Genomic DNA, 27,817 nt, shown 5'->3' on the forward strand with positions numbered 1-27,817 from the left:
CATGAACGACTTTACAGTCTGGACATTTCCTTGCAAAGCTGCCTGGTGCAGGCTGAGCACTTCTGTACATACTGCTGTGGTACGGGCTGCAAGAATACCATGAATACTCAATAGCTCGGATATGGTCTGCACCATTCAGGAGTCGTAGCCACACCACTCCTGCTGCATAAGTAAACAATCTCAATCCCAGGCATGCATGTCGGTTGGCAATAGGAAAATCAGTCATCAAGCAGTACATGTACTGTCTCTGTTATAAAAGCCAGCGTCGTATAATAATCGTAGAAGCCGGAATTCAAGCTGGACCGCCACCGCACACACTGGTGATTATGCCTGGTTCTAGTAGTGCACATGCATAAATATTATACCGGTCTTGATTATAGCAGCAAGTTCACGGCTACCACCGGTACTGGCAAGTGTACATGTACTCGGACACTGTACACAGTCAGTACAGGTAGCTGATACCAGCGAGTAGCCATGTGTTCATAATGGATTACGCCATGCGGGACCAGCGCAGCAGCGGCTTCATGCTATCACAATAGTGCAGTTTTCACGTAGAACAGCTGTCGATGATCCATACAAATGATTCATCACATTGTAGCAGACGTTCTTAGTCCGCACAGGATGCGGTACTCAGTGAGTGCATTGTCGTGTGACAAACTAAACTCTGTTCAAGAAAAACAAGACTGCTACTAACTTACAACACTAGAATAGCACAAACTAGACTCAGCCAAGGCGTGTCTGAACATCAAGGGCCGCAAAGCAATTCTACAACAGCTTTGCATCGTAAAAGGGTCGCCCTGGATACGAGGCGCATCGAAGGCGTGCCTGGATAAAATACAGCACAGCCGGCTCGGTCCAAAAGCGGACACTAAAAATCAGAGAAGATAAGACAATCTGAAAAAGCGATGACCAGAGTAGAGAGGTGAACAAGACGAAATACGGAAATAGCAATACTGTAAAAACTGGAGCACATGGCTATGATGTGGCACATGGTGTTTGTGACAGCAGCAGGATCAATTTACGGGCAAATAGGATATAAAAACGGCGGAAGAGATCAATGCGCACAGTTATCTACTGGTACAGCTCGAGTTTGGAGTTGCGCAAGCTAGCGGTGAAAAAGCTATGCGAGGTCGCCTTTATTCAGCAGAAGTGCCAGGCGACTTTTCATCAAGTAGCCGACTAGCCATGCGCGCAACACGCATAGGAGCGTCACTAGAGAGTAGGTCGTCCACCGCACCAGAATTCACTTTGAACGACCACACCATCATACAGTCAAATTGAGTATGTCACGTGCTATGCCACTCTGCTACAAGGAACCACCTGTGGTCCACCGTGGCATAAAACGCTAGCACAACCAATCTCATCACGGTGGGGGATCGTGAAAGCGACTCTTCTTCAGCGGAGGACTGTGTTCGCCATACGGCATCCCGGGACGCTTCTGCGACTCACCCGGTTTGGGCGGGGTGTAGGGCACCTGCGGCGGAGGAGCTCCCAATGTCAGCGGAGTTACGGACTTTGCGGATGATGATGATGCCGCAGCTGCAGATGGCGCTGAATGCTGCGATTGGCTGGATGACACTGACGTTGAGGCGGCTGCTGCTGTCGTGGCCCCTGTGCTGTTACTGCTGCTGCTGTTGTTGGCGGTGGTACTGCTTGTCGACTGCTGCTGCTGATGAGATCTAGAAGAGGACTGCGAGTATCTGGACGGACTGGAGGAGAACGGTTGCCGGGATGACCCACTGCTACTGCAACACAGCACGCAAGAAAAACACACAAACGCATCGTCAGATAGCAAAGCAATCTTAACAAACGACTGCAAAACATGGGCACGGGCCATCTGCCACCAGGGTGTCTGGCCAGGGGGGGGGGGGGGGAGGGGGGGGTAACGCAACGAGCGAGAGAGAGAGAGAGAGAGTGTGTGTGTGTGAGAGAGAGAGAGAGATAGCGAGAGATAGCGAGAGAGAGCGAGAGAGAGAGAGAGAGAGAGAGAGAGAGAGAGAGAGAGAGAGAGAGAGAGAGAGAGAGAGAGAGAGAGAGAGAGAGAGAGAGAGAGAGAGAGAGAGAGAGAGAGAGAGAGAGAGAGAGAGAGAGAGAGAGAGAGAGAGAGCACACCTTGCCAAGCACGACCAGCAGACCACACCTGCATGACCTTTAAGTTGTGGGCAGGCTACATACACTGAAACTTCACCGGCATTACAGACAATAGACTTACTTGCTACTGCCGTGTTTGGACTGATGGCCATGATGCCAGCTGTCGCCATCACGATGCCTCGGGTCGTCATAGTACCGGTCGCGGTGGTTGTCACGACGATGGTGCGAGGAGCGGTAGTCGTCGCTGCCGCCGCCACCGCCGCGGTGACGATCCGAGTCCTTGTCGTAGGACTGGCGGGAATGCTCACGGCCGTCTCGATCTCTTGACGATGAGGAGCCCATACGGTCCCGATCACGATCACGAGAGCTACCGGTGGAGGTGGCAGCTCCACTGGATACTGGTTTGGTACTGCGGCGAGAACTGGCTAGTAGAGACGGTTTGTACAGGGCGGAAATGTCCTGCGCACGCATGGAGTTAGGACTGGAGGAGCGGAGATCCGGACTAGCAGTGCGAAGCGTGTTCACGTCCTGAGGCAAACGCTACGCAACACAACGTGACAGCACAGAATGCATGCGTGCCCGCATACACACATATACACACACACACGTACGTACACACACATACACACATACACATGCACACAAACACACAGAACAACATAACATGAAGCCTTACATGCCAAACGCCAGAAAATCACACAAAACATCAGCACACAGCGTGGTTGTTAGCGACCACAGTGACAAGAAACATGACATTTCTACCATGGCGGTGAAGGGGGAGATTCGATCTAAATTATCTCCTGACGAAAAGAAAGAACTTCAATCCTGCGCTGCTATTTCTGCTGCTCTGACAGCAGTATACCACGTAGAGATACAGTACAGGAAGTAGAGGATGAAAAGGTTCGTAGTCACTCTGTGTTACACGCACACAAGGCCATCAAGAGTAAGTCAATCTACCCTTTGCGCATTGAGCAGTGTTTTGGACAGCCTGGAACCGTTCTGTTCGGTTTTTAGAGATACGGTTCTGACAACTAACCTCAGAAGGGTCGGAGCCACCATGCTGCCGTTGCTTCTTTCTGGCCAGCTTGTAGAGATTGCGCAGCTTGCTGGCATCCGTTTTCAAGCCTTGCGCAATGAAGTCCCAGAACAACCTGCGAACACGACAGAAAAGTTTCAGAGAAGAAGGCAAAATGAAGACACAGACTAAAAGGGGGGGGGGCAAGGAGGAGCACAAGGAGTAAGAGGCAGGGAGGAGGAGGAGGAGGGGGGGGGGGGGGGGGGGAGGGTACAAAGCACACTACTTACTCTCTCCATTTGCACTTGTCGTCGTCACTTGACATACTCTCCAGCATGTGGTGGATGTGATTGCCGACAACCAGAAGATTCTGTGCACGAACACGTACATACAACGCACATACACACATACACACATACACAACAACACACCAGTACACACATACACACATACACACCAACACACCAGTACACACATACACACATACACACATACACACATACACACATACACAACAACACACCAGTACAGATAAACCATGTGAGGCCGGAAGCCGGGACATTTGAGCTACTCCCCGCAGCACCTGGCATACACCACAGTGCATTCGTAAACTACACACGGCTTACGGCAATTTTGACCTCAAAAAGGGAACAGAAAGTAGGTATGCCCAGACCAAGGGAAAATAACACATCCGATGCAGCAGTACAATTAATGTGTATGCAAAAAGACAAAAAGTTCCAACACCATCCTAAGTTGAATTTTTGCACAATGATCATGCATACCATGCCTCTTGGGGAAAAAAAGAAAAAGAAAAAGGAGAAAAAAAGTGTTTGTAGCCGAGGATGTCAGCACGAATCATTCACAGAGCAAACAGAACAATCCGTTTCCTAGACTGGCGTCACTGTTAGCCATATCCAATGACTGCTAAGCACCATGGAGGTAATGGGTGCTTGCCGTGGCAGAAAGGTGGCTGTTCTAAACAAATTTCAAGAGAATTCTACTGTCGCACAGTGGGATTTGAACCGGAGGGGGCAAACACGATTGAGACAAGAAATTACCAAACTCTCTACTTGACCAATCATGACAACAAGCAAGTTGGAAGTGTGGATATACCCTAGATAAGAACACACTTTGAAGAGAAAAGTCCAGCAAAGAGTCCTTGCTCCTGGAGGCATTATTCGAGCAACACTGAAGCATGTTCACAAGAGGAAAGTAAAAACTCCAGACTTGTCCAACTCATCAGTTTCTGTACATGTAGGACCAGTTGCTGGTATCGTATTCAACAGAACAGGCGCAGAGCAGTTTTAAAACTATGACCTCACCTTGCTGTTGGCCGCAATGCGCTCTTGGTCACTGAGCGCGCTGTCCGGACTCTGTAGCTTGAGCAGGGCACCACGCACAGGCTTGAGCAGCTTCTTGCACTCCTGCTGTGACTGTCAGCCGCAAACACACACACACACACACACACACACACACACACACACACACACACACACACACACACACACACGATTAGCACCGCATTTATTTAGAGAACATAATGCTCAACTCATGTGCAAGGTTGAATGGACACACATGGCAGTGTAGAAGCAGTGGCAGTGGCACTCTAGAACGGACAAAGCAGTGACAGTGGCACTCTAGAACCAGTAACGCCGTGACAATAGACTACACGGGTGCAATCCCCACCCAAAGAGAAAGCTGCCACTGCCGGACCTGGAGAATATCGGCCTGGGACCGGCATGTGGGATTAGGAAAGCTCAACGCCCAGCGCTAGCCACGCTACACACCGTACCCCGCACCCCACACAACAGCCATCACAGTAGAGAGCACTGTGTACCTTGGTCTCAGGGCGCGATGAAGCCGATGACGTCGAGCACAATGCAAGCGGCGACGGGCGTGAAGACTTCTGCGGGGATCGATGCACAGCTCTCTGTGAGGATTGCCGCAGGGGCGCAGAAACAGGCACACCGTCAGCGGCTTTCATTCCAGCCTCTGAAAACTCAACACTGCCGCCGAATAGCATGCTACTGGTCAACACAGCCTAGCACAGCGCACTGACAGCTATAGCTAAGTGACTATGACTATGAGTGGTGGCAGAAAGGCAAGACTGCAGAGGGCTAATTGCTATCCAACTATCTGTATGCGACACACGCTCAAAAGCATTACAGTGCCGGTGTACCCATAAAGACACACCGATGTCTACATATACCGTGCACAGATGGTGCGAGTTAGCCCCCAAACGTGCAAGGATGTGCACTTGCCTCCAGCTTTACGGTACCAGCACAAACTAAGGATACGTGGCAGCGACTGAATATACAGGAGAGAGAGCGGAAAGAGAGATATATATATAGAGGGGGGGGGGCACGGCACACAAAGAACATACCTTCGCTGCAGAGGAATCCGTCTTCTCGCCAGTACTGAGTGCCGATGTCTTGCTCCCAACGGGCATATTTGTCGGCAGAGAAGCTGTGGTCATGGTTACTGACGTAGAGGCTGAGCCATTGTGGACTGATTCCTTGGTTGACGATTGTTTCGCCTTGGATGTCGATTTGGGCTTCTTGGTCGGAGCTTCGGCTGAGGTTTTGCTAGTGGGAAGGGGTCCTCCGTTAGGCAGTGAATGTGGCGCTTTCTCCAGAGAAGCGCTGATCGGCTCCAGGGGTGGCATTTTCCCTATGTCCTTGTCGCCGCTGGGAATTTCCTTCTTGGGCTGCCGGATCTTTGGCCGAGGAAGTACAGACTGCACAGAGATCACATGAACACAAGAAGTCAAAACTCAATTGACGCTGGAGGATGGCATGACGATGTTTCTTTCTTCAAGCCACTGTGCTCCAGAAGATGAATGATTACAATTTGTGATGGATGTTCTAAGTGCTGGGCACAGTAAGTGAGGTTTTTTTTCTCCTTTCTCGTGCTGATCAATCCCCTCCAAGAGGGATCACAAAATACAACTCTAAAACAAAACAAAACAACAGGCCCTGAAGAAAAGGCAGCACAAACAAGTTCACACAAGTTGGTCTACATCTTCATCCAAAGCTGGCACCTGAGCGTGTTGGAGTTTGGGGGGTACGGTGGTAGATACAGTGAAAACAATCGTACGCCCGCAATTTACTGCCCGTGCAATTCTTCCTTGCCACATTTGAGTGCGTGACAGGCAGAGAAGGAGTTGGACATGTGGCAAGGTTTCAAAAAATTAGGCCAAATACAATACATCATGACAAACTATATGGGTGAGCAGGTTCGGAAACCCAACGTGTCAAAATTAGAAGTGGTCTTTTCAGCCTAGATTCAGCCAATATCGGGTTTTCAAGATCGACAGGACTATTGAATAGGAAGAGCCCAGTACAATCCAGCACTATAGTATGTGTGTTGTCTATATCACTGCAATTCCTACCGTCTTCTGTGAGCTAGCCATTTTGATTTCTTCCTGCAGAAGTTTAAGTAATGCCTCGGCTCGGGTTTGCAAATGCTTTCCTTGCGGCTTCTTTGTCTCGTCAGCTGGAAGAATCTGTATCGACGCAGTGTGAAACAGAAGGACATGACACAATGATATCAGACAGAGCAGGAAAATCTAGACATGAAACAGCCAAAATGCAACGTGGCTAACGCAAAGAATGACAAGGAGTAAGGACAGACCACTAAACACCAACCACCACCAGCAACAGTACCACCAGAACCAGAACCAGCAGCAGCAGCAGCACCACCACCACCACCAGCACCACCATCAGAACCAGCAGCACCAGCACAACCATCAGCACCAGCAGCAGCAGTACCACCACCACCACCACCACCATCACCACCAGCAGCAACACTAACAGCAGCAGCAGCAGCAGTACCACCACCACCACCACCACCATCACCACCACCAGCAGCAACACTAACAACAACAGCAGCAGCAGCAGCAGTACCACCACCACCACCACCATCACCAGCAGCAGCAGCAACACTAACAGCAGCAGCAACACTAACAGCAGCAGCACTACCACACAACTTGTTTGTTCCGTGAAAACGATCAATAGGATCATGTGACGACTGCAATATAGTATCATAATAATTATAATCATATTGACAGCCAGCCAGCAAGCCAGGCACGCTGGCAGACAAGCAGCCAGTACTGACCTTGTCAGCGAGGCCGAGTTTGAGGTCTTCCTTGATAGCTAGCCAGCTACCCACGCCATACTCGTACATGCCAATGAGCAGCATGGCGTCGTCCAGGACACTCCACTCAATACCCCAGTGTACCACTTTACTGCGACTAGTCAGACGAAAGCTACAGCATACAAACAAGCACAGACACAGTACATGTATAGGCGACTAGTCAGACGAAAGCTACAGCATACAAACAAGCACAGACACAGTCCATGTATACGCGACTAGTCAGACGAAAGCTACAGCACACAAACAAGCACAGACACAGTACATGTATAACGTTACCCAAGGACACCATTGACACAGGATAGACACAAACACACAAGTGTACTTTAAAAGGTGACAGCATCGACACATGGCAGCAGACATTCGTAATGCTGGAAGCCCGTGTCAAGTAAGTTAGGATTCCATGCCCTGAGCCGGCTAGTGATGCAGTTGTACCAAGTGAAAGTACACCACACGGCTATACCAGAACCATGTAAGCAGGTCCACTAGCTTACTTTAAAGAATACTTTTCTGACTCGGACCCGTCCCAAGTGCTCAGATTAGGGTCCAAACAATTATCATTTTCACCTATCGATTTCTCAGGTTGAGTTCAGATAACTGACATGTGAACATGCACAAGATGTAGCCGAGGATGTCAGCACGAATCGCTCACAGAGCAAACAGAACGATCCGTTTCCTAGACTGGCGTCACTGTTAGCCATATCCAATGACTGCTAAGCACCATGGAGGTAACGGGTGCTTGCCGTGGCAGAAAGGTGGCTATGGGAGTCAATATCCACAAAACAATACTGCGAAACCCGAGCTAAAAGAGATGTGAGGAGAAAAGACACTTACTTTTTCCTCTTCTCTGGATTGGTGGGAATACAAGTAGCCAGGGGCTCGAGTTCTTTCTCTCGCTTCAGCACAGACGACGTGTTGATAGTCATACCGGCTAACTTCAATGTAGCACCGCGCTTTTTACCTGCCATCACACATACACATAACGCATACACACCACACATACGCACGTGCAGTGCATACAGAAAAAATGCAGTCTCTGGATAGAGCATTTCAATAGTACAATGTATGTGGTCACCGTGCTAAAGAGGCAATGCACTAAACATAATTATGATCACTACGAATACCAGAGAAAATAGACCACGGAGGTCAACTGAGATATACAGCTGTAGCCGAGGATGTCAGCACGAATCGCTCACAGAGCAAACAGAGCGATCCGTTTCCTAGTCTGGCGTCACTGTTAGCCATATCCAATGACTGCTAAGCACCATGGAGGTAACGGGTGCTTGCCGTGGCAGAAAGGTGGCTACTGAACAAAGTTTGTAATTAACTAATCATGATCCAACCGCTCGGATCTGGACTCTTACACTGGGTCTATCTCACAGGGCGGCAGCCATTAGGACTCAGCCCATGCTCCATGTACCGTAAAGTCGCGTATAAAGGCCGCGGCTTACAGGACTTTTTTGGGGAAATTTTGAAGGCTTCTATACAAGACGGGTATCTCTATGTATGTCAACACAAAAACCAGGCGTATGTGCCGACAATGTATCTTGAAAACCAGGCTTCTTTTCAAGACAGGCTTCAATATGAGACAGGCGTTAATACAAGACAGGCTTTAATACAAGACACTACGGTATGCATATGGTAGCAACTCACCATCAAAGTTGGGATCACTTATCAGTCGCTCATCGTACTTCTTCTCTTCGTCGACACAACCGTCGTGTATTAGCTCACCAAGGCGGCAAAGATCGGCAGTGGACTTCTCTGTCAGCTGAGCATCGGCAGCAATAGCATCGAGTCTGAACAAGCACACACAAACAATGATAATAGCAAGATGGAGAGTGTACTTGCATTAGGGTGTTGTTACAGGTGATTTGCACTGGCGCACAAGCAAGCAAGCCGGTGCACAATCGGACAAGGAAACGAACGAAGACAAACAGTCGGCAAAGGCAGGGAAGAGGAATAAAATTAATGCTGACCATCCATTGTAGAGGATACTCCGAAACCAAAACAGAGACACTTTTCGGACAGAGTTGCAGGTGATTGCAGCCTTCCACACACACACACTGGCCTACGTAGACACACCAGGGCCCTGGAGTGCAATCAACAGAGGCTGCTGGCGGCGGCAGGCGGCTACAATCCTGCTTACCTGGTAAGCGGCAAGCCAAACTTCTTATAGCTCTTGACAAAACTGCACAACAGCACACAAGAGATAGCACAACACCGGGGGAAAAAACATCAATCAGGCTGCGGCGGGGAAAGAAAGTCCACAGGTAACACCCCGGTCTAAAGATCCAAGACAACTCCCAACGCTAACATACATGAAGTGCACATGACATCAAACACCGCCCAGAGATCACTCAGGTGGTGTGGCGGATTCTTGATGCGGTTCCCACCAACAACTGCAGTGGACTCATCTCAAATCGAAATAAGCCAGGACATACAATAGTAGAAAAATCGCACCATATTGACCACCGGGCACTCCACTCACACAAAAGATCAACAACAAGAAAAAGAAAAATCCTCATGCTCGCTTTCTTACTTCCGAACTTCATTGTTGGTGAACCCGGGCACATCATCTTTCTTCGAGGCCCGAGGCCGGCCGCGCACCTTTGGCTTGCCATCACTATCGCTGTTGCTGGACTCTTCGGAGCTGTCCTCGCCTTTGGCAGCTTTCCTCGACGTGACTGACCTCTTCTTGGTGGACTTGGGCTTCTTGCCACCTACGGACGGACTAGCTGAGCGCGTCACTTTGCCTTCGTTGTAGTTCACATCCTGCAATGGCAACAGCAACAGACGCATCAGCAACAACATAATCAAATTTCTGTACTGTTTCGGAAGGCAAGGAGCCAAGAATAGCGCGGAGCAATTCGCAAACTGCACATCCATCCACAGGCCCTCCACCAGTACAGCTGCATAGTTGCAAGTGTACAATGCGGCAAAGGCAAGGGAAGCATTCACAACAAAACACAGTACGTCCATGCAGACGCCCGCCATGGTGAGCCAATATGGCGCATCTACAAACAGCGGTGCACACGCGCGCGCACACACACACACGAACACACACACACGAACACACACGCGCGCACACACACACATCACTACATGTTGAAGCAAGAGAAATCCGACCGCACGAACACAGCAGTACCCAAGACGGTCCAGGGCCTGCAGTATAGCCGTTCTCCTTGATTTACTATATGCATGTAGCTACACTAGCACATCAATCAGCACAATTGCAGCATGCTTGCAACACACACGCACACACACACACACACAATCACTTCATATCTGGCTCACCCCTCTAGCACGAGGACCCAAGTACATCTCCTTCAGGTGTTCCTCTTCTTCGTGTCGATCAGCTTCAGCCAATACTTCAGCCGGCACAATCTCCTCCCAGGCTTGCTCCACGTAGCTGTCGTCCATGCATTTGGGCGAGCTTGAATCGTCCTTGCCTGCCGCTGCTGCTGCTGTCGGTGCCTTGAGTTTCTTAGGGCTGTCGGTATTCGCAGGCAATGTGGCCTCCTTCTCCCATTCTTGAGCCATCAGAGACAGATCAGCTACTTGCTGCAGATGTCAAACATACACGCACGCACACACACACACACACACACAGGCACGCACACACACACACGCGTATCACGAGCATCCACATAAAATACCTGTCTGTGATGAGTCATCATTATCACTATCCCATAACCCTATTGGGGGCCATCTGGAATTGTCGATAATTTTCACGAAACGAACAAGTTTAGTGATGTCTCTCCCCCACCCACCCCCATGAACGAAAAATATTATTATTGACTTGACAGCTAGAATGTGCTGATGTTCCAGCTATAAATATTTTTCATAACGAAATGCTCCTCAACCCAACCATAAACGAACAATTTTCTCTTCGTGAAAAGATCAATAATTACGGATGGCACTGCACAAATACGCTACGAAATCAGCACACACACACACACACACCCACACACACACCCACACACACACACACACCCACACACACTCTTTCCAAACAGTACTTGGTCTTACCCCAAACTGAGAGAGCAGATCATTGCCCTGGCTGGCCAGGGTTTGGTCAGCCTGCTGCTCGGCACGATTCAGAATGTCGTCCAGGTCCATATCCTGAAGCTTCTTGTCCCGCTCGGCATCCTCCTTGAACAGATCCTCTGCGCCGAATTTCAGAATGGCGTTCAGCTCATCCTTGCTGAAGCTAGGAACAGCATTCCTTTAGCACAAAACACAGCACACAGACTCTCAGTGATCATGTACAAACACGCTGCAGCATTCCCGTTGCTTCCCTAGCAATACCCCCCCCCCCCCCCACACACACACACCACCACCACTACACCCGCACCCATAATGCATTCTGCACAAAAAAACCTGAAGGGTTCAGGTACAGATCAGCTGTAGCCGAGGATGTCAGCACGAATCGCTCACAGAGCAAACAGAGCGATCCGTTTCCTAGTCTGGCGTCGCTGTTAGCCATATCCAATGACCGCTAAGCACCATGGAGGTAACGGGTGCTTGCCGTGGCAGAAAGGTGGCTGATTAAATTGATAATTCTGGGAGGTTGTGCACAATAAATCACCATGAATGATCCAAGGTATCACTTGAAGATTAGCAACTACAATCTTGCACTGTACAGGAGCGACACAGCATATTATTTACTCCTGAGAGAGATTCTAAGCACAAGATATACTAGAGGACGCGGGTCCACCAGTACGTATGCATGGTTCTGCAACGAACAGCTTACTTGGCATTCTTGGACAGCACCGTTCTTCCCGTGGTGTCCATGCGCTGAATAACGAGATGATCCAGGACCATTTTCCTCTTGGCACGCTCGATAATGTTCTCCTCCACCGTGTTCTTGGTGACCAAGCGGTATATATTCACCTGACACGCAACACACACAGGAAGAGGCAGCAGTTAGCACACAAAACACGAGACAGAAAGCAACACACAGAAAGGTGCATGCCATGAATATGCTCTACTAAAATCCCTGGCACACAGGCCTGAGGTAGCAGACACGGAACACAAAAAAAACTCCACTAAGTACTGTAAATACAAGTACTGTAAAACATGTCATTTTCGGTGTAACTTTAATTTCGGTACAGAAACCAGGCACCTAAATTTAGATTACACCTAAAAGGCACTAGAGTATGCACTGTATGTGAAGGGAACGCTGGTCACCTAATTCTAAACTACACCTGAAACCTGGCAGGTTCCTGCCACCGAAATTTTAAAGCACCTAAAATTACATGTTTTACAGTATGCCATGAATAAATCCATCCTATTACGTTAGTACAATCATGCATGTAGCCATCCTATTACGTTAGTACATGCATGTAGCATGAAAAATGGCTGAAAGGACCACCCCATCACAGGCATTTTCTCATCCACGCTGAGATTAAATTAATACGATAGCTGTGGACGAACACAGCTTTCACCGAACGTTCGGCTACTTGCGTGACAAGCGAGCACGGATAACGTAGTGTCCTTTGCAAACGTAGAAAATCCATGCCCACCAGGACGGGCATCTGCCAGTGATTCTACGGTTCATGACATGCGGTGTTAAATAGCAGAATGAACAGACACCCACCCACACACACAGACACACACAAACAGACGGATGACGTGTACCTGCTTTCTCTGGCCGATACGATGCGCCCGGGCCTGAGCTTGCAAGTCGTTCTGCGGATTCCAGTCGGAATCAAAGATGATCACGGTGTCCGCAGACGCAAGATTGATGCCCAAACCGCCAGCGCGTGTCGACAGCAGAAAACAGAAATCGGACGAGCCCTCTGCATTGAAATGATCCAACGCCTGCTTTCTGAGATCGTCTGGTATGGAGCCATCAAGACGCTGTAGCACAGATGTAGCACAGACAGACAATACCAAACACAGGAACTCATTTGTGCACAGCGACGGGAATTTGTTCGGATCGGACGCTGCGCCAGAAATCAAACACTATCCTATCCTTCTGCTGTGCATTTAAAGCATAAGATGTGCAGTTTCCATTAATACTCATTACTGACACATACATACTAAATACAAAACGATGCACTTGCCGCGAGAGCTGGCTTGCATGCGTGTCCCCTTTCGCGAACCCAGAGAATCTGTCGGGATTTGCCTATAGCTAAAGAGACGTGACCACGCACCTGGAATTGGAAACGCCGTAGCTTGAGGTACTCGGCCAGAATGTCCAACATGCGCACCATCTGCGAAAAGATGAGAACACGATGTCCAGTCTCCTTCAGGCGTACCAATAGCTTGTCAAGCAACATCATCTTGCCACTACCGCTGGTGTATGCCTGAAAGACAAGAAACAAAGAGAAGTAGAAAAAAAGGCAGTCAAGCAATGTACGAGTCAGTGTGGAGAGAGATGGAGATAGATAGATAGAGATAGAGAGACCGAGAGGAGAGAGAGATAGAGAGACTATAAACTCCCCGTTGCTCACATCCAATTCTTATCAAAAGAAACTCTAGGATACATCCCCTGCAGATGCAACCGTACTTATTGCCAGGAGATTGCAGTGACTAGTGCAAGCACATCAACATCTACCCAACTAATCACAGCCAAGGACCAATGAGTCGCGTATATCCAGATCACCACACCTAGATCAACTACAGGTCTATCATCGTTGGTACGACATCGATTACAAGACAAACCTCATTGGTAGACAAAGATGAAAAAGTCCAATGATGCCTGAAATGCATACACTCAAGTCCGCATAGTACACACTACTTGTATATATTATAAGAGGACAAATTTGAACCCCCGGCGGGGTTGTCTACTACCGAGGGTAGACCTGTACCTGGATGCGATCGACGAGAGATCTGACTTGGAGCTCTTCCTCCGGTATGGACACCAGATGTAGATGGTTAGTGCATTTCTTCAGCTCCATCATCACGTTGATCGACGTGCTGCGCGTTTCTCGTCTCAGCGCGCCGAGGTTCTTGGTGACGATACACCGGTAAGCGTCCTTCTGCGCACTGGTCATGTCCACGCGTAGGATTTGCTCCACCTAGCCAAGTGCAAACAACAAACAAAAAGCAAAATTTCTTTTGCCAGTCATTCAACAACTCCACCTTCTCTGATGAGGTCTTAGTGACCGAAACAGCTGTCAGAAGGAATACAACTTCAATGCTCGAAGGAACCTCTTGTTGCTGTTGTGGGCAAGTGAGCGTATGTATGTGGTCGGCCACAGAGTGCAATGGTGGTGGTGAATGTCAACGCAGAAAAGAGAAAATGCTATAAAACTCCATTGAGAATGTACATGCCTGCATAAAAGCTGAGTCCTATTGTTTTCGCTCACTGCACACTAATGTCTTGGACGGAGTACTCAGGGGTTTCCCATCAACATGAAAGAATCACAAGCTCTACGGCATCAAAGAAATGGGGACATGGAAGTCCGAATTCAAACCAACCTTGGCCGGAAGGGATGTCTCGACATTGGACTTGATTCTGCGCAGCAGAAACGGCTCCAGTTCATGGTGGAGCTCTCCAAGGCGAGTGCCGTCACCTTCATTGAAATGACTATGGTCTTCTTGAAACCTCTCCCAGGAATCAAACCTGCACCAACACACGCACCACGTACCACACACAATCAATTCATGGGCCAAACATCAGCCACATACTCATATAGCGGTAGTCTTGTGTGTTCAGGCTAAAGTACATTTCGGCATTTATGTAGAGCACTCTTTGTCGTGAAAGTAGTCCTTTCTGTATAATAACTAGAGGTAGTACCATCTGCCATAATGAAACATTGGTTGCTAAAGTGTCAATTCAAGTCACCAGGGAACGCGCTAGCTTGAACGTTAGGAGCTACCAGCCGCATTCGTACCACTTCGAGGGCCGTGCAAGTAGAGGGCGCGAAATGTGCACTTTGGGTGGGATTTCACAGAGCGCAACTGTACATTTCTCCGTGGAGCACTGTTGAGCCCACACAAAAGACAAAACCAAAACTGTGTGCAGACTGGGTGCCGAGTGCAAAGCACATGGCAATGCATTCAATACGTCCATTTCACAGTGCCAAATTATTGAAATATAGAAGGCATGAGTAATGCACGTGAGTACGCCGGGATCAGCAATACACTGTTTGATACCCCACACAGCCATGCCCAGGTGGCCGTGCGGGCTGTTGGCGGTACAGTGGTCCCTCTATAATCCAGCACCATTTGTGCCACGGAAATACTGCTGGATTAGGGAGGGTGCTGGATTAACAAATCGGATTTACTCCTGCAATATACATGAAAAGGACATTTTGGCTACTGAAAAGTGTGCTGGTTTATCAAGGGTGCTGGTTTATAAAGTGCTGGATTAAAGAGGGACGACTGTACCAACAGTCCATAATCCCCCAGAGTGCGCAACTTCACCGATCAAATCTGGGACGGCGAAATCCGTGTTGCACGTCACAGTGTGACATCACAAGTAGGGGAAGTGTGTTTTCGTGGTGGACCGCATGGACGAAATGACGCAAGTCCGACCCAAAAAATGACGTACATCACGGATTACACCGTCCCACAACCCCATCCCAGTTGCGCACTCTGGGGGATTATGGACACTTGGCGCTAACAATTACGTCATTGGGCAGTGAGCTTATAGTGTTGCTTACAGCGCGGGTTTGATGAAGTGCAGCAGTGCCCAGAGCTCCTTGAGGGAGTTCTGCAGCGGTGTGCCAGTGATCAGAACACGGTGGTTAGTGTGAAACTCCTGCAGAGTGCGGTAGAGCAGCGAGTCCTCGTTTTTCAGACGATGCGCTTCATCCACCATTAGCACGGCCCAGTTGATCTGACTGCCCAAGAACATCTACAGTACGGGAAAGCAGGAAAGGAAGAAGCAAGTCATAACGCACAGCACTGAAGCTCTGGTAGTGAGCCAGTGAATCTATCAGCAGTTCTGTCAGTTGAGCGCCAAATTGGGGTATGATCTGGGTGTGTGTTATTCGGCTATGCACAGAAGAGATGGAAGGCTGGTTAGCTGCTCTAAACTGAACTGATCATCAGACAGTATTAGTCTGCAGGTGTTTGTGAGTAAAGGCGGACTGGTACTCAAACCTCAAACCGGCGCCCAGTTATTCTCCTCTTCTATAACTACATAGACCCCAGTTTGATTGTCACCGGGAGCTGGACAAGATACTGTCATCATACAGTTAGAAGAGGAGGCAGTATCCGGTTGAAGTGGCGGCCTGTTATTCAAACCCAGAAATCATGCCAAACGCCCCATGTAGCTGGCAAAGGGAGCTACAGTACACAGAGTTGAGTACTGACCACGCACGGCACAATGCACACATGCTGACACACATGCTGACACACACACACACGCACACACACAGAGTTGGACTTCACCCCCGAAACAAACCAGTGCGACACACATGCAGCAAGATAGGCCGGGATCGCCATGGTGCTCACCTTGTCTTTGAGAAGGATTTCGTAGGTGGTGATGAGCACATTGAACTTGATTTTGTTGCCTCTCATCCACTCATGCTCACGTATCTGCAAGGGAACAACACAACAACCAACACCCACAGGTGCGAGGGAAAGATGCAAACGGGAAAAGTTTGAAGAAACAATTGACTGTCACCACCAGGACTCGAACCAGGGACCTTTGCTTGAGGCCAGCGATGCTCTAACCACTGAGCAATGGTGCAGCTGTCACAAAAACAACTGACATGTCTGATTTGACTTGACTCATATTAATTTTTAAGGATGAACCTAAGGCTGTGGGAGCCTATCGAGGGGCTCTCCTGTGGTTGTACCAATGTGTTGCCATTCTGCTTCAAAAGACACAACAGATTGGATACGAAAGAGGAAATCAGGGTAGGCTGCTGTAGCAGGCCAACGGCTGGGGCGATGCTGATACACTACAGACTATTGCAACCAGTTCACACGAAAAGAAAGAAAAAATTATCCCGAACCAGATCCGTTGAAGTCGGCCAAGCCAGCATGGATTGACAGCAGAATATCCCACATGAAAGGGCATAGACTGGTAAAGCCATGTGCACACACACACACACACACGCACAATTGAGATACACAGCTGTAGCCGAGGATGTCAGCACGAATCGCTCACAGAGCAAACAGAACGATCCGTTTCCTAGTCTGGCGTCACTGTTAGCCATATCCAATGACTGCAAAGCACCATGGAGGTATTGGGTGCTTGCCGTGGCAGAAAGGTGGCTGCTGAATAAAGCTTGCAAATAACTTACCATAACACCCACCCACACCCACACATAAGAGATACTTACCCGTGTGCGTGACATGGTGTCCCCGATGTAGACAATAGTGTTGAGCAGTGGTGCCCACGTTTCAAACTCGCGCTGCCAAGCTACAATCGTGCTGAGCGGCACAACAACCAGGAAGGGTCCATACAGCTGGAACTGGTGATGAAGACGATTCAAAACGGACACGGACTGAATGGTCTTTCCGAGACCCATTTCATCGGCCAGAATACACGAGTTCTCCCTGGCGAATGGCAAGAACAAACAACAGCAGCCATAGCAAATGAATGTCCGGGTCAACATTTTGCCCATGAACACATGAACCATAAGAAGCATATCCATTCAACAGAGCATTTCAACATGCTGCAAAACCAAAGACACCATCTGTCGCAACACGCACAGACAACAGGCAATGCAAGTAAAGGGGAATTGCTAATCATGGCAAATTCGAGGATAGAACGTGCTGCTAGTGCTAGCATATATGCGAGTAACAACGTACCGACACCAACAGCAGGTCAGCCAGTCCACGCCGACCAGCTGATAGTCACGCAGGCGAAGGTCTTTGTTCTTGTTGCCAATGTACTCCGGCTGCTCCTTCAGCGGCACGAACTTTGGACGCTGCCGTAATACCTGAAGCAACATAGGGCAAATGTAGCAATTTAACTTACAGCTGTGCTATCTGAAATGCGAGCACAATACCTAGCTAGAGAGAAACCGGCAGGTTGAGAGACACAGAGAAAGACTGCACTGCGACAAGAAAAGAAGAAACGACACGCCCACAGGCAACATATCATGCAAATTGCAGCAAGGCCCAACTCTTCCGCTCGTACCTTGCTATTTTTATTCGGCGTACACTCAGACTGCTCACGGCGCAAGAACTCCCCAATGATGTCTTTATCAGGCGATGCCAATGCCACCAGATCGAATATCTCCCAAGAGCATTCTGAATACGGCAAGCCACACCACTTGACGAGATAGTCCTGCGTGGTGCCGTCCTCGCTGCGGCGATGAGCTGCACAATCAAATGAACACACGCACACAGACGCATACACACACGCACACACACACACACGACCGCACGTACACAGATTGACAAGAGCCTGAATAATTGAATATGACGACATACCGGCTATAGGATTCAAAATACACAGTCTTAGATAGCCAAAATCACAAAATAAAATGTTGACATACCCAGGTCTTCTTCAAGAAAACACAGCTTTGACATCAGACTATGATACTGTTTGGTCATTGGGCGGCCGAGAGAACATAATTGGAGATCGTGCGGCGTCTGCAGTGTTTTATAACTTACCTATGATTCGCTCAGGCTTGGTGTACTGCTTGTTCAAGTCGTCGACCATCTCCATTTGACAGCGGAAATACTCCACCTCCTCCGGTGTGGCATGCTTTTCACTGCAACATCCACATCCACACCCGTAGAAACACACACATGCACACCCACCCACCCACACATACACACGATCCAGAACGCAGCAGAAATGGATCTGATCAGATTCGGCGTAACTCCCAGCATTAGACGTCAGACAAACAATACCAAGAACAGACACAGCCATATCTACCGTACTTCCCCACTTATAAGCGCATGGGCTTATAAGTGAAAAATTGCTATCGCTACAGCGTTGCGCCCAGTGTCTCTCCTGCAATGCTTCTCACCTAGAAGGGCTTTCCCATAACAGGCCAGTGGCGAACTGTATGTTGTTGTTTCAAATCTTTATTCTCACGATAGCCAGTGGCCAATAAGAGAAGTTGTTGATATTAATTTTATATCGCAGTCCAAAACATATGCATGCTCAACTTACGCTTCAACGATCTCCTGCTGCCGCTTGATGTAGTTGTCAAGCTTCTTGGTACCACGGGCATTTGCGACAGTGAGTGAGTCCAGGCTCTCCCAGGTGTTGTGTAGATGCGACCAGGTCTTCCACTTGATCAGGAACTGGCGCTCGGTCGCTTCGCCGTCGCGTATCAGTGCGTTCTGCTCCTCAGACCGGGCAGCGTACATGGTCGTTGTATCGCCCGTGTCTGAAACAATCAAGCACAGGGAAAAGACAGAAGAGTGTTGCTCCAGTGAGAGGTGGGATAAGGGAGAAAAAACAGGGAACACCAAACGCAATACCCAATAAGCCCATTGCGCAATGACGTCGTCTGGGGTGTTGAACGGCGCATTGCTGATCCTAGCGTACTCACATGCATTACTCATACCTTCCACATTTGGCAACGCGCAATGGGCTTATCCAAGGGGTCGTCGCAAGAGTTGGCTGTCGACCCTGAACGTATATCGTTCATTTCGTTACTGCAATTGCCTCAGTGCTACTTCCTCGTGGCGAAATCAGAAGCATGCGTTCTAGTATTTCAGACCGAGGTGGTGTAGTCAGGAGGCTATGAACTGGCTACAGTAGAGCCTCAGTATAGCAGTGATGAGAGTAGAGCAATGTGGAGTGTTCCTCAGATCTCATTGGAAACACACAGCACCTAGTTAGACCTACTATGCATGCAGCACGACCGCGCACAGCACATCATATTGCCTCACCTCTGATGCGACCCTGACGCTCGCCCATGATACGCTCTATGCACTCGCCTTCCGGCTCTTCTTTCACGGGCATAGGAAGAAAGTCGTCGTCGTCCATAAGCTCGTCGTCGTCACTCACAACATCCTCGTCACTCTCTTTCTCCACATAGCTAAGCAAACATGCAAGCGCGCGCACACACACACACACCACGTAGGGGTAAGGTCACAGTCAACACACCAGCAAAAGAGTTCCTTCTGACCAGCATTCGGTACTATTGGAACAACTGGCAGTAGTTAGCAGGGTCCGTTTCGCCGAGGCAGCAATTCACGGCGGGCAATGATCCGCCGAGCGTCCAGATTACAACTTCTCAGCAAAACCACAGCCAACATACCTTACGACACCCTTCGTTGCTTTCCGCTTGGCAGTATTAGCGTAGGAGAATGCATCGGCAGAAGCAGATCTCCCACTGGAGCTACCCATGTGCTTGCTACGTGCCTGCTTCTTCTTCTTCTTCGAAATGTATTTAGACGTGGGGTGGAACTCTGCGTCGGAGCCGCTTTCGCTGCCGCTGCTATGCCGCTCCTCCAGGAAATCTCTCCTAGAGAGGAGAACACCATACACAGAGCCGAGGATACAGTATACAGTACAGCAAGAGGCACCTTGACTGAAATATCAGTACAGCCCCCCCCCCCCCCCCCCCACACAGACAGTACAGTCCCCCCCCCCCCACATGTAAAAAAAACTTGGAAACCGCTGGGCTGCAAGTGCAGTCAAGCTTTCGTAACTCGGCCAAATATTGACCAAATTCAACAATCGAAGGGTCTAGGCGGTAGAGAAAACTCTCAGCTATCGCATCGAGTAGGTCCAAAGTCTCTCCGATGAAGTTGGAGTGAGCGGCGATAGATCGAATATTTTGCATTTTTTTAGTTGCGTGCTGCGAGTCAACAGTGCATAAGAAAGGGATTTTCCCAGCTTCAGGGCAGGCAGCATGTGCCAGGACCGGCGCGGCACGAAGTCAAGACAAGGAGAGTGTCCACTTTTTTAAAAAATTGAGCAGTTCCGAGCTAGGCACAGTGAAATGGCTGAAGGAACCCGATTTCGTCTCAGATCTGGAGCTGGACTCGCGTTTGGAGTGCGTTGTGGCAGACAATGAGTAGTGCTCCTGACGAGTTTGGGCTCATTGTAGTCCTCTCACCATGAGCTTCAAAATCAGTAAGTAGAACCAAGGCTACGCCGGAAATTAGGTGCGCATTTTTGTGACTGCAACAAATCCCGAGGAAGCAAAAAAGTTACAGACTCCAAAGGGTTAACTTCCAGCACACTGACAACCTAAAGCGGACGCACCAAAACGAGGGAAGAACTCTTTTCCTAATAGATCACACATTACTGGAGAAAACTCAATGGCTAGAAACCGGTAGTGTCTGTGTTTGAGGCAAGCTATCATTTCGTTTTGACAACCTGGCACAGGATTTATTTTCAGACAAGGAATGCATCTAAAAAAGTCAACATTCCAGCATGTCAACCGTAGCACAAGCAAGACTAATAATGGTGCCAAAATACAAGTCCAACTTACAGAATGTAGCCATCGTTCTTGTTTTTCTTCTTTGTCGAAGCAGACCTGCCTTTCGTACGACTAGACTTCTTCGACATGCCTCCTTTCCGCCGTCTACCGGATGAGGGAACAGCTTTCCTCTTTATGGGTCGATAGTCATCGCTTTCCTCATCAGATGCGGAGCTATCTGACAGCTGTACAGTGGGAGGAGGGAGGGCGAGAGAGAGAGAGAGAGAGAGAGAGAGAGAGAGAGAGAGAGAGAGAGAGAGAGAGAGAGAGAGAGAGAGAGCATCTCATTTCCGCTAAACCGACTATTAGATGCACCTAAAGGGATACGCAACCCCTCCACGCACACGCACACACACGCACACACACACACAGTCCCTCCACAGACCTTAATAACCCAAAAACTACTGAGATGGCTGTTCTGAACTTGTCTTGATTTGTGTAACAAGTTGTTTATTGTTTCTGTCGGAGGAAGGAATACAGCCAGTAGTAGTGAAGAAAAACCCCAAAAATATAGAAAAGGCGAATGTACTGCTCACTATCAATGGCATATTCACAAATTCACATTAGGGTTTGACAGAGGCTTGTCGATGAGAATATTTAGACTTGAACTCCCAATGCTGCGCCTAAACACAGAACAAGGTGCTAAAGTAATATTCATATTTGGCATGTACGTACTACATGCATATGTACGTATTTAGCCACATTCATGGGAACGGGAAAACAGAACACATGCATCAGCACAATCTGATTATCATGCACACCTCCCAGCCCATCACTTGACACAGTCCCAGATGGTGCCAGGCTGGTGTGCTGGTGAGTAGCGACTGGCTGTGTGTGCGGATGTGGTCACTAAGAGTTCAAGTGTACTTATCTTCTAGTACTAGCATGATGCATTACCAGGACAACACATGAATGCCCATCACACACAGAGACCCGTTTGTAGATAATGCGTGCAGTGTGTGGTGGCCCTTGTCAAGCCTAAGTGCCTGTGCATGACCCCTCAGCAAAGGCAGGGAACAAGGCTGGGTGGCAACAACACACCAATTCGGATATGCAGCAAAGGGAGAGAAAATGGAATACCTCTCTCTGTGGACTCAATACATTTCACCTCAGGGAAGTTCTTCCGGAGGGGGGGGGCACATAGTGCTTTACCGCAAAAGACTCATTCTAGAATGTCTTCCAGCCCAAACCACGCCGTTTGACCAGTAAAAATGGAGGATTGGTGTTGGCCTTTCATATAATTATTGGGGCAAGCTTCTAGCCGCCCTATCTAGGTCAGGTGCAACTGATACTGTACAAAACGTTATTTTTTGGTGTAATTTTAATTTCAGTGATTTCGGTAGAGAAACCAGGCACCTAAATTTAGATCACACCTAAAAGGCGCTAGAATACACACTGTATGTGATGGGTAGGCTGGTCACCTAATTTCTACTTTCTACATCACACCTGGAACCTGGCAGGTCCCGGATGCCGAAATTTGTATACACCTAAAATTACATGTCATACAGTAGGACTCAGTAGAAGGCCATCCTCCATAACATGAGATATTCTCTACACTTCAAGAGAGCTGCAGTGGTACAACTGTTACCTGTGACTGCTGCTGTGGCTTGGTTTTCTGGCGGCTGGAGCGACGAAAGCCATAGATCTCAGCATTCTCCACAAAGTCACTGGGCAGCTCGACTTTTCGAGCTGGACGGCGGCGCCCTGGAACACAAGAAGGAGCAATAAGGGCCACAACCGAAAAAAATCACCATTGACTAGCTCTACAATATGACACAATTCAGTTCAGTTGACAAGAGAAATATTTCCAACTGGCGTTATCAGCCGAAGAAAACGTGTGGCTCATGGTCATACCCGGGTAACCTCAGACAATACATATTATCAAAGATGAAACACATAAAATTTGGTATTCACTGGTTTGAGGGAAAAATGCAAACGGGAAATGTCTGAAGACAAAAACTGACTGTCACCACCAGGACTCGAACCAGGGAAATTCGCTTGAGGCCAGCAATGCTCTAACCACTCAGCTATACATTCGTTTATAGTACACAGTACACACCTGATAAGCTGGAAGAGGGATTGTCAGCACGTGGCTGAATGCGCTCGTTGTTGTCCGGGCTGTTTGACTTGGAGGTCAGCGCAGAGCTGCGCGTCGTGTAGTCACTGGGCGATGCACGTCCAACCTGCCGTGTAACACATACGCACACAAACACACGCACACACCACCACCAGCAGCAGCAGCAGCAGCAGCAGCAGCACCACCACCACCGCCACCGACCAACACACCAGTAGCAGACGTGTAATAATTAGTAACCTCCAGCACAGTAAACACAAAGGCAAATGCATGCACAGATTTCCTCCAAATACTGGATACAGTGCTGCAGTTGTATCACTGAAATAGGCCATCAGGATAACAGAATGATTGCTTGTCCAAAACAAAAGCAACAGTCAGTGGTTACAAGTGGCTACAATGCCTGCTTTAGTAGGGAAACACAGGGTTCGGAACATTCAATATCGAGTTACCCACCGATCGGTTGCTAGTTCCCGTGGTGGAATCAGAATCGGACCCAGAACCAGATGACGAGGAACCAGACCGCGACGAATAATCGCCGTCCTCTGAACTAGAATTTTCCTCAGCATCTTCTTCATCGTCATCTTCCTCATCCCCATCCTCATACTCAGATTCGTCTTTTCTAGCTGCTCCGCCATCATTGCCTCCCTCTTCCTCATCACTGACATTCTCGTCCACCTCTGCAAGGTGCCAACAGAGAACACGTAAACACCAAGAAACCATATCCACAGCTCTAGCAACATGAATAGCGAGAAGAATAACAAGGATAAGAGCAACATCCGTCGCAACATCACACCATGGCTGGTTAAAATCGCCCTTATCACATGTTTATCGGCAGTATGCCATTGTGATAGTGGAGAAAAAACTACACAGCTCTCCAAAGTCTTACCAGAAGCATTGGCAGCATCGCTCTCCGCCTCACTGCTTGATACGGAGGAGCCGGTGGCCGATCCCGAACTGCCACTGGAGCTGCCACTGGAGGAGGAATCACTGGCGGAAGAGTTGTCAGATGATGACTCGTCACCGCTGGATCCGCTATCAGAGCCGCCGGATTGGGCGTCTTGTTCAGCACGCTCGCCACCATCACTGCTCATCTCCGCACTGAACAGGACACAGCAGATGCATTAAAGATTAGAACTCAGTACATGTACACCCTTGCCATGAGCAAACGAAAGAGCTGCCAGCTCAGGGCCCTCGCTATGCTTGCCCAATATACAAGCCACTCAAACTGATAGAACCGTCTTTGCAGTGCAATAAAATGTACCCGCTATCGGTCAGATAAGTATGTTGTGAAGACGTTACGATCTGTTTGAGTCACTCGCATGATTAACTATGTAAAGAACGCGCATGGTGAGGGCCCGAACTGGTGGCCCTCTCTCTCTCCCTCGTCCGTAGGTGTGGTGCGGCGGCCTTATTCCCATGCCAGGTGACGGATTATGTGACTATGACCGCTGATCCGACTGAACACACACACACACCCACACACGCGTGCATACGCAGATACAAAACGAGGCCAAACATCTCGACACGCGACAAACGGCATAAGCAATGCACCACTTCTCGCATTTCAAATCCATCACGGAGGTGGTGGCACCTGGCGACACGGTATTGCAATTCTCCAGGCGGAGAAGAAACTACTTACGACACATGACGTGTTTACAGTACACAGACAGACACTATAGGAACCCAATGAACAGTGTAATAAGCACCACACTAGGCCAGATACAGCTGCTCCACGGACAATACGTCAATACTTTCGCAACAAAAATATCATCAAGGCCACCTTGACATCAGGTAGTGCAAATTCTAACACAGCCTGTATTGGCTATAGCGTGCCCTTTGTTCCCCCGCGGTCTTATCACTATAATCTTGATGCATGTGCAATATTGCATGCACATGCATGGATGTGTGGAGTGCGACCACGTCCACATGGTCAAAGTACTGTACATCTGGTGCATGTACTGTGGACATGTTGTGCCTTTACGGTGCGCATGCACACAGGACTAGCATGGATGGCCCGTGGTATGTACGCACCGCATGAAAACGGAAAGAAAAAGGAGTATGTATGCACTGGTACTGCCTAATATCACTGTAGCCATTAATATCGTTGCCTGCAATGTATGTCTGGATTCAGGTACACCATCGTAATATTCAATATATCACTACAACTGATTATCCGTCATATTGACAATGGAAAAATGCATTTTGCTTGTGATGATGTGTTCTGACATGGCTTTAGCTGATATATCCTTACACCCAACCACTCTATAGCCAATACATGTACTTGTAATGATAGAGACTGGACCAATTTTTACGCCTGTGACTTGAATTCCACTTTTACTCATTTCAGTACAGGGTCGGGGGCCTGAACGATCAGCCCAATAGCATGTACTTTTAACTACTAAAAGTGGACACATACATGAAGGTGAAAGAATATCTTTACGCAGCATTTCTTCAACTCGCTGCTGCTGGTGGGACACATTGGCATGAGCTTCACAAATTCATGTAGGAATAATTTTCAAATGTTTCTTTTACAGCATTTCTTACAAGTTTACACTAAATGTGTACTTTGCCCAGGAAGCTTGAACTAATTTAGCCATAGAATTCTAGCGCAACACAGCAGGACTTCAGCAAGGCGCCGCAGGATACTGCGGGCTTCCAACAACGATCGTGAACGACTATTTAACCGACACGTCAATTATACAATATTATTACACTATATGCACACTCTGTCATATTTTTTTTTTTACAAAATTCCAGACCCAACAACGACGATAGTGCACACAGTACTGACGCATACAACAGGTGGCTTGCTTATTGGCACGCAGGTACGCAAACATTACAATTACAGCAGAAGTCGTATGGGATACTGTACTACAATCTCATGAATGTTACAATTGATAACAAATGGAACAAGAGGACGACAAATATTTTTAGACACAGTAAACGGAGGACAGGTGGGCAGCAAAAAAAACAAGAAAATGGCCGACATCAGTTGCGGTCAGCGGACAAAAACTTACTCGAATAAGTCAGCGTCGATAGTAGACGACTGTCCTCTTCTCTTAGTCGACATTTCCCAAATTACACAAGACTTCTACATTCTGTTTGTTCAGAACAGCCGAAAACCATCAACTACAAGCAAGGAGAAGTAAGTGCTGACGCTGATCTACCGTCCACCTGTTGCAGAGAATAGAACGAACAAAACAGCCGCATGAACAGACTTTCTCCAAAACAGCAAATACTGTCCAAAACAATTATACAATTCAAAAGAGACAATTCAAAAGTGAAATTGTCTGGTCAACAGAGCACACAGATAGAAAAAGAATGCTCAATTGGATACATTATCAGCTCTGAAAATACGCAACGGGATAAGAGAGAAAGAAGAATAGCAGCACGTTTACACCTGGCTGGCAAACAAGCCATCAGACTAGGATACAGTATTCTGAGTGATTCAATTTCAATTATTCCAATTCACGGAATATGAAATGGAAAACGAATTCAAAGCAAATAGATTCGATATAAGAAGAAAGGATGCACGAGAACTAGAACAATGGCAGTTGGGAACCATGCCAGATGATAATATTGCACCAACAGTGACAGTAAACTATTAAAAACTCCGCAGTACCGGTGAACAAATTTTCGATTGACAATGTCCTGTCATACAAACTGCAATTTTCAATACAACTTACTTCAACAATATACTAAAAAAATGGGGAAAAGATAAGTGAAAGGAGGCAACGTGGATAAAGAAAAATTCTCCTAAGGCTACACACTCACCAGACAGTGATCCAAATGTCGTCAGGAAGTAAAGAAACCACTTCGACAATACGCGGATAAGAACAGGAGGTGAACGTCAACCACTGCAAAACCAGACTTGTCTTTCTCACCTATTTCACTGAATAATGTAGCTTTGATACAGCAGCTGCAGTCGTTGACAGAAAAAGCACATTTTTTCACGAAGAAAGATCGCCATCTTGACCATGCGCGCAAGAAACAGCTCGACAACCGCTTTACTTAGTTTTAGCGACCTCATCCTCGCCTAGCGCCTGCTCAGCTTGCGTGCGATATGCAATGCGGGCGCGGGCATGCCATGATCAGATGATGCAAGAGTACATAACCCCCGGCCCCCAGAGTGTGCAACGCCGGGTCCAGCTCTGCATAGGGTACGTATACCGGGTCTTG

The 27,817-nt window shown here is 48.3% G+C and overlaps 1 protein-coding gene across 2 annotated transcripts; it reads right to left on the minus strand.

Moving 5' to 3' along the window:
• Positions 1-485: 485 nt before the first annotated feature.
• Positions 486-27,597, minus strand: LOC135819310 (chromodomain-helicase-DNA-binding protein 1-like). Of its 2 annotated transcripts, XM_065332493.1 has the most exons (36): positions 27,413-27,596; positions 26,656-26,812; positions 24,525-24,736; positions 24,092-24,315; positions 23,624-23,747; positions 23,153-23,268; positions 21,577-21,749; positions 20,395-20,601; positions 20,024-20,172; positions 19,296-19,515; positions 18,788-18,888; positions 18,309-18,490; positions 17,978-18,108; positions 17,506-17,722; positions 16,670-16,753; positions 15,874-16,067; positions 14,687-14,831; positions 14,074-14,283; positions 13,417-13,569; positions 12,899-13,120; positions 12,012-12,151; positions 11,288-11,483; positions 10,553-10,819; positions 9,798-10,030; positions 9,405-9,446; positions 8,912-9,054; positions 8,093-8,219; positions 7,223-7,373; positions 6,498-6,611; positions 5,490-5,843; positions 4,944-5,036; positions 4,429-4,539; positions 3,397-3,476; positions 3,128-3,242; positions 2,213-2,631; positions 486-1,745 (listed from the first exon to the last, which is right to left on the minus strand). In XM_065332493.1, the coding sequence occupies exons 2-36, from the start codon at positions 26,706-26,708 to the stop codon at positions 1,364-1,366; spliced, it is 6,084 nt and encodes a 2,027-aa protein (XP_065188565.1). In that variant the 5' UTR covers positions 26,709-26,812; positions 27,413-27,596; the 3' UTR covers positions 486-1,363. The 2 variants fall into 2 exon arrangements, with proteins under 2 accessions (XP_065188565.1, XP_065188566.1); XM_065332494.1 differs by lacking the exon at positions 4,944-5,036 and having other exon boundaries at positions 27,413-27,597.
• Between the last annotated feature and the right edge of the window lie 220 nt (positions 27,598-27,817).

Source organism: Sycon ciliatum, chromosome 6 (assembly GCF_964019385.1).
Source record: "Sycon ciliatum chromosome 6, ocSycCili1.1, whole genome shotgun sequence".
Taxonomy (NCBI): Eukaryota; Metazoa; Porifera; class Calcarea; order Leucosolenida; family Sycettidae; genus Sycon; species Sycon ciliatum.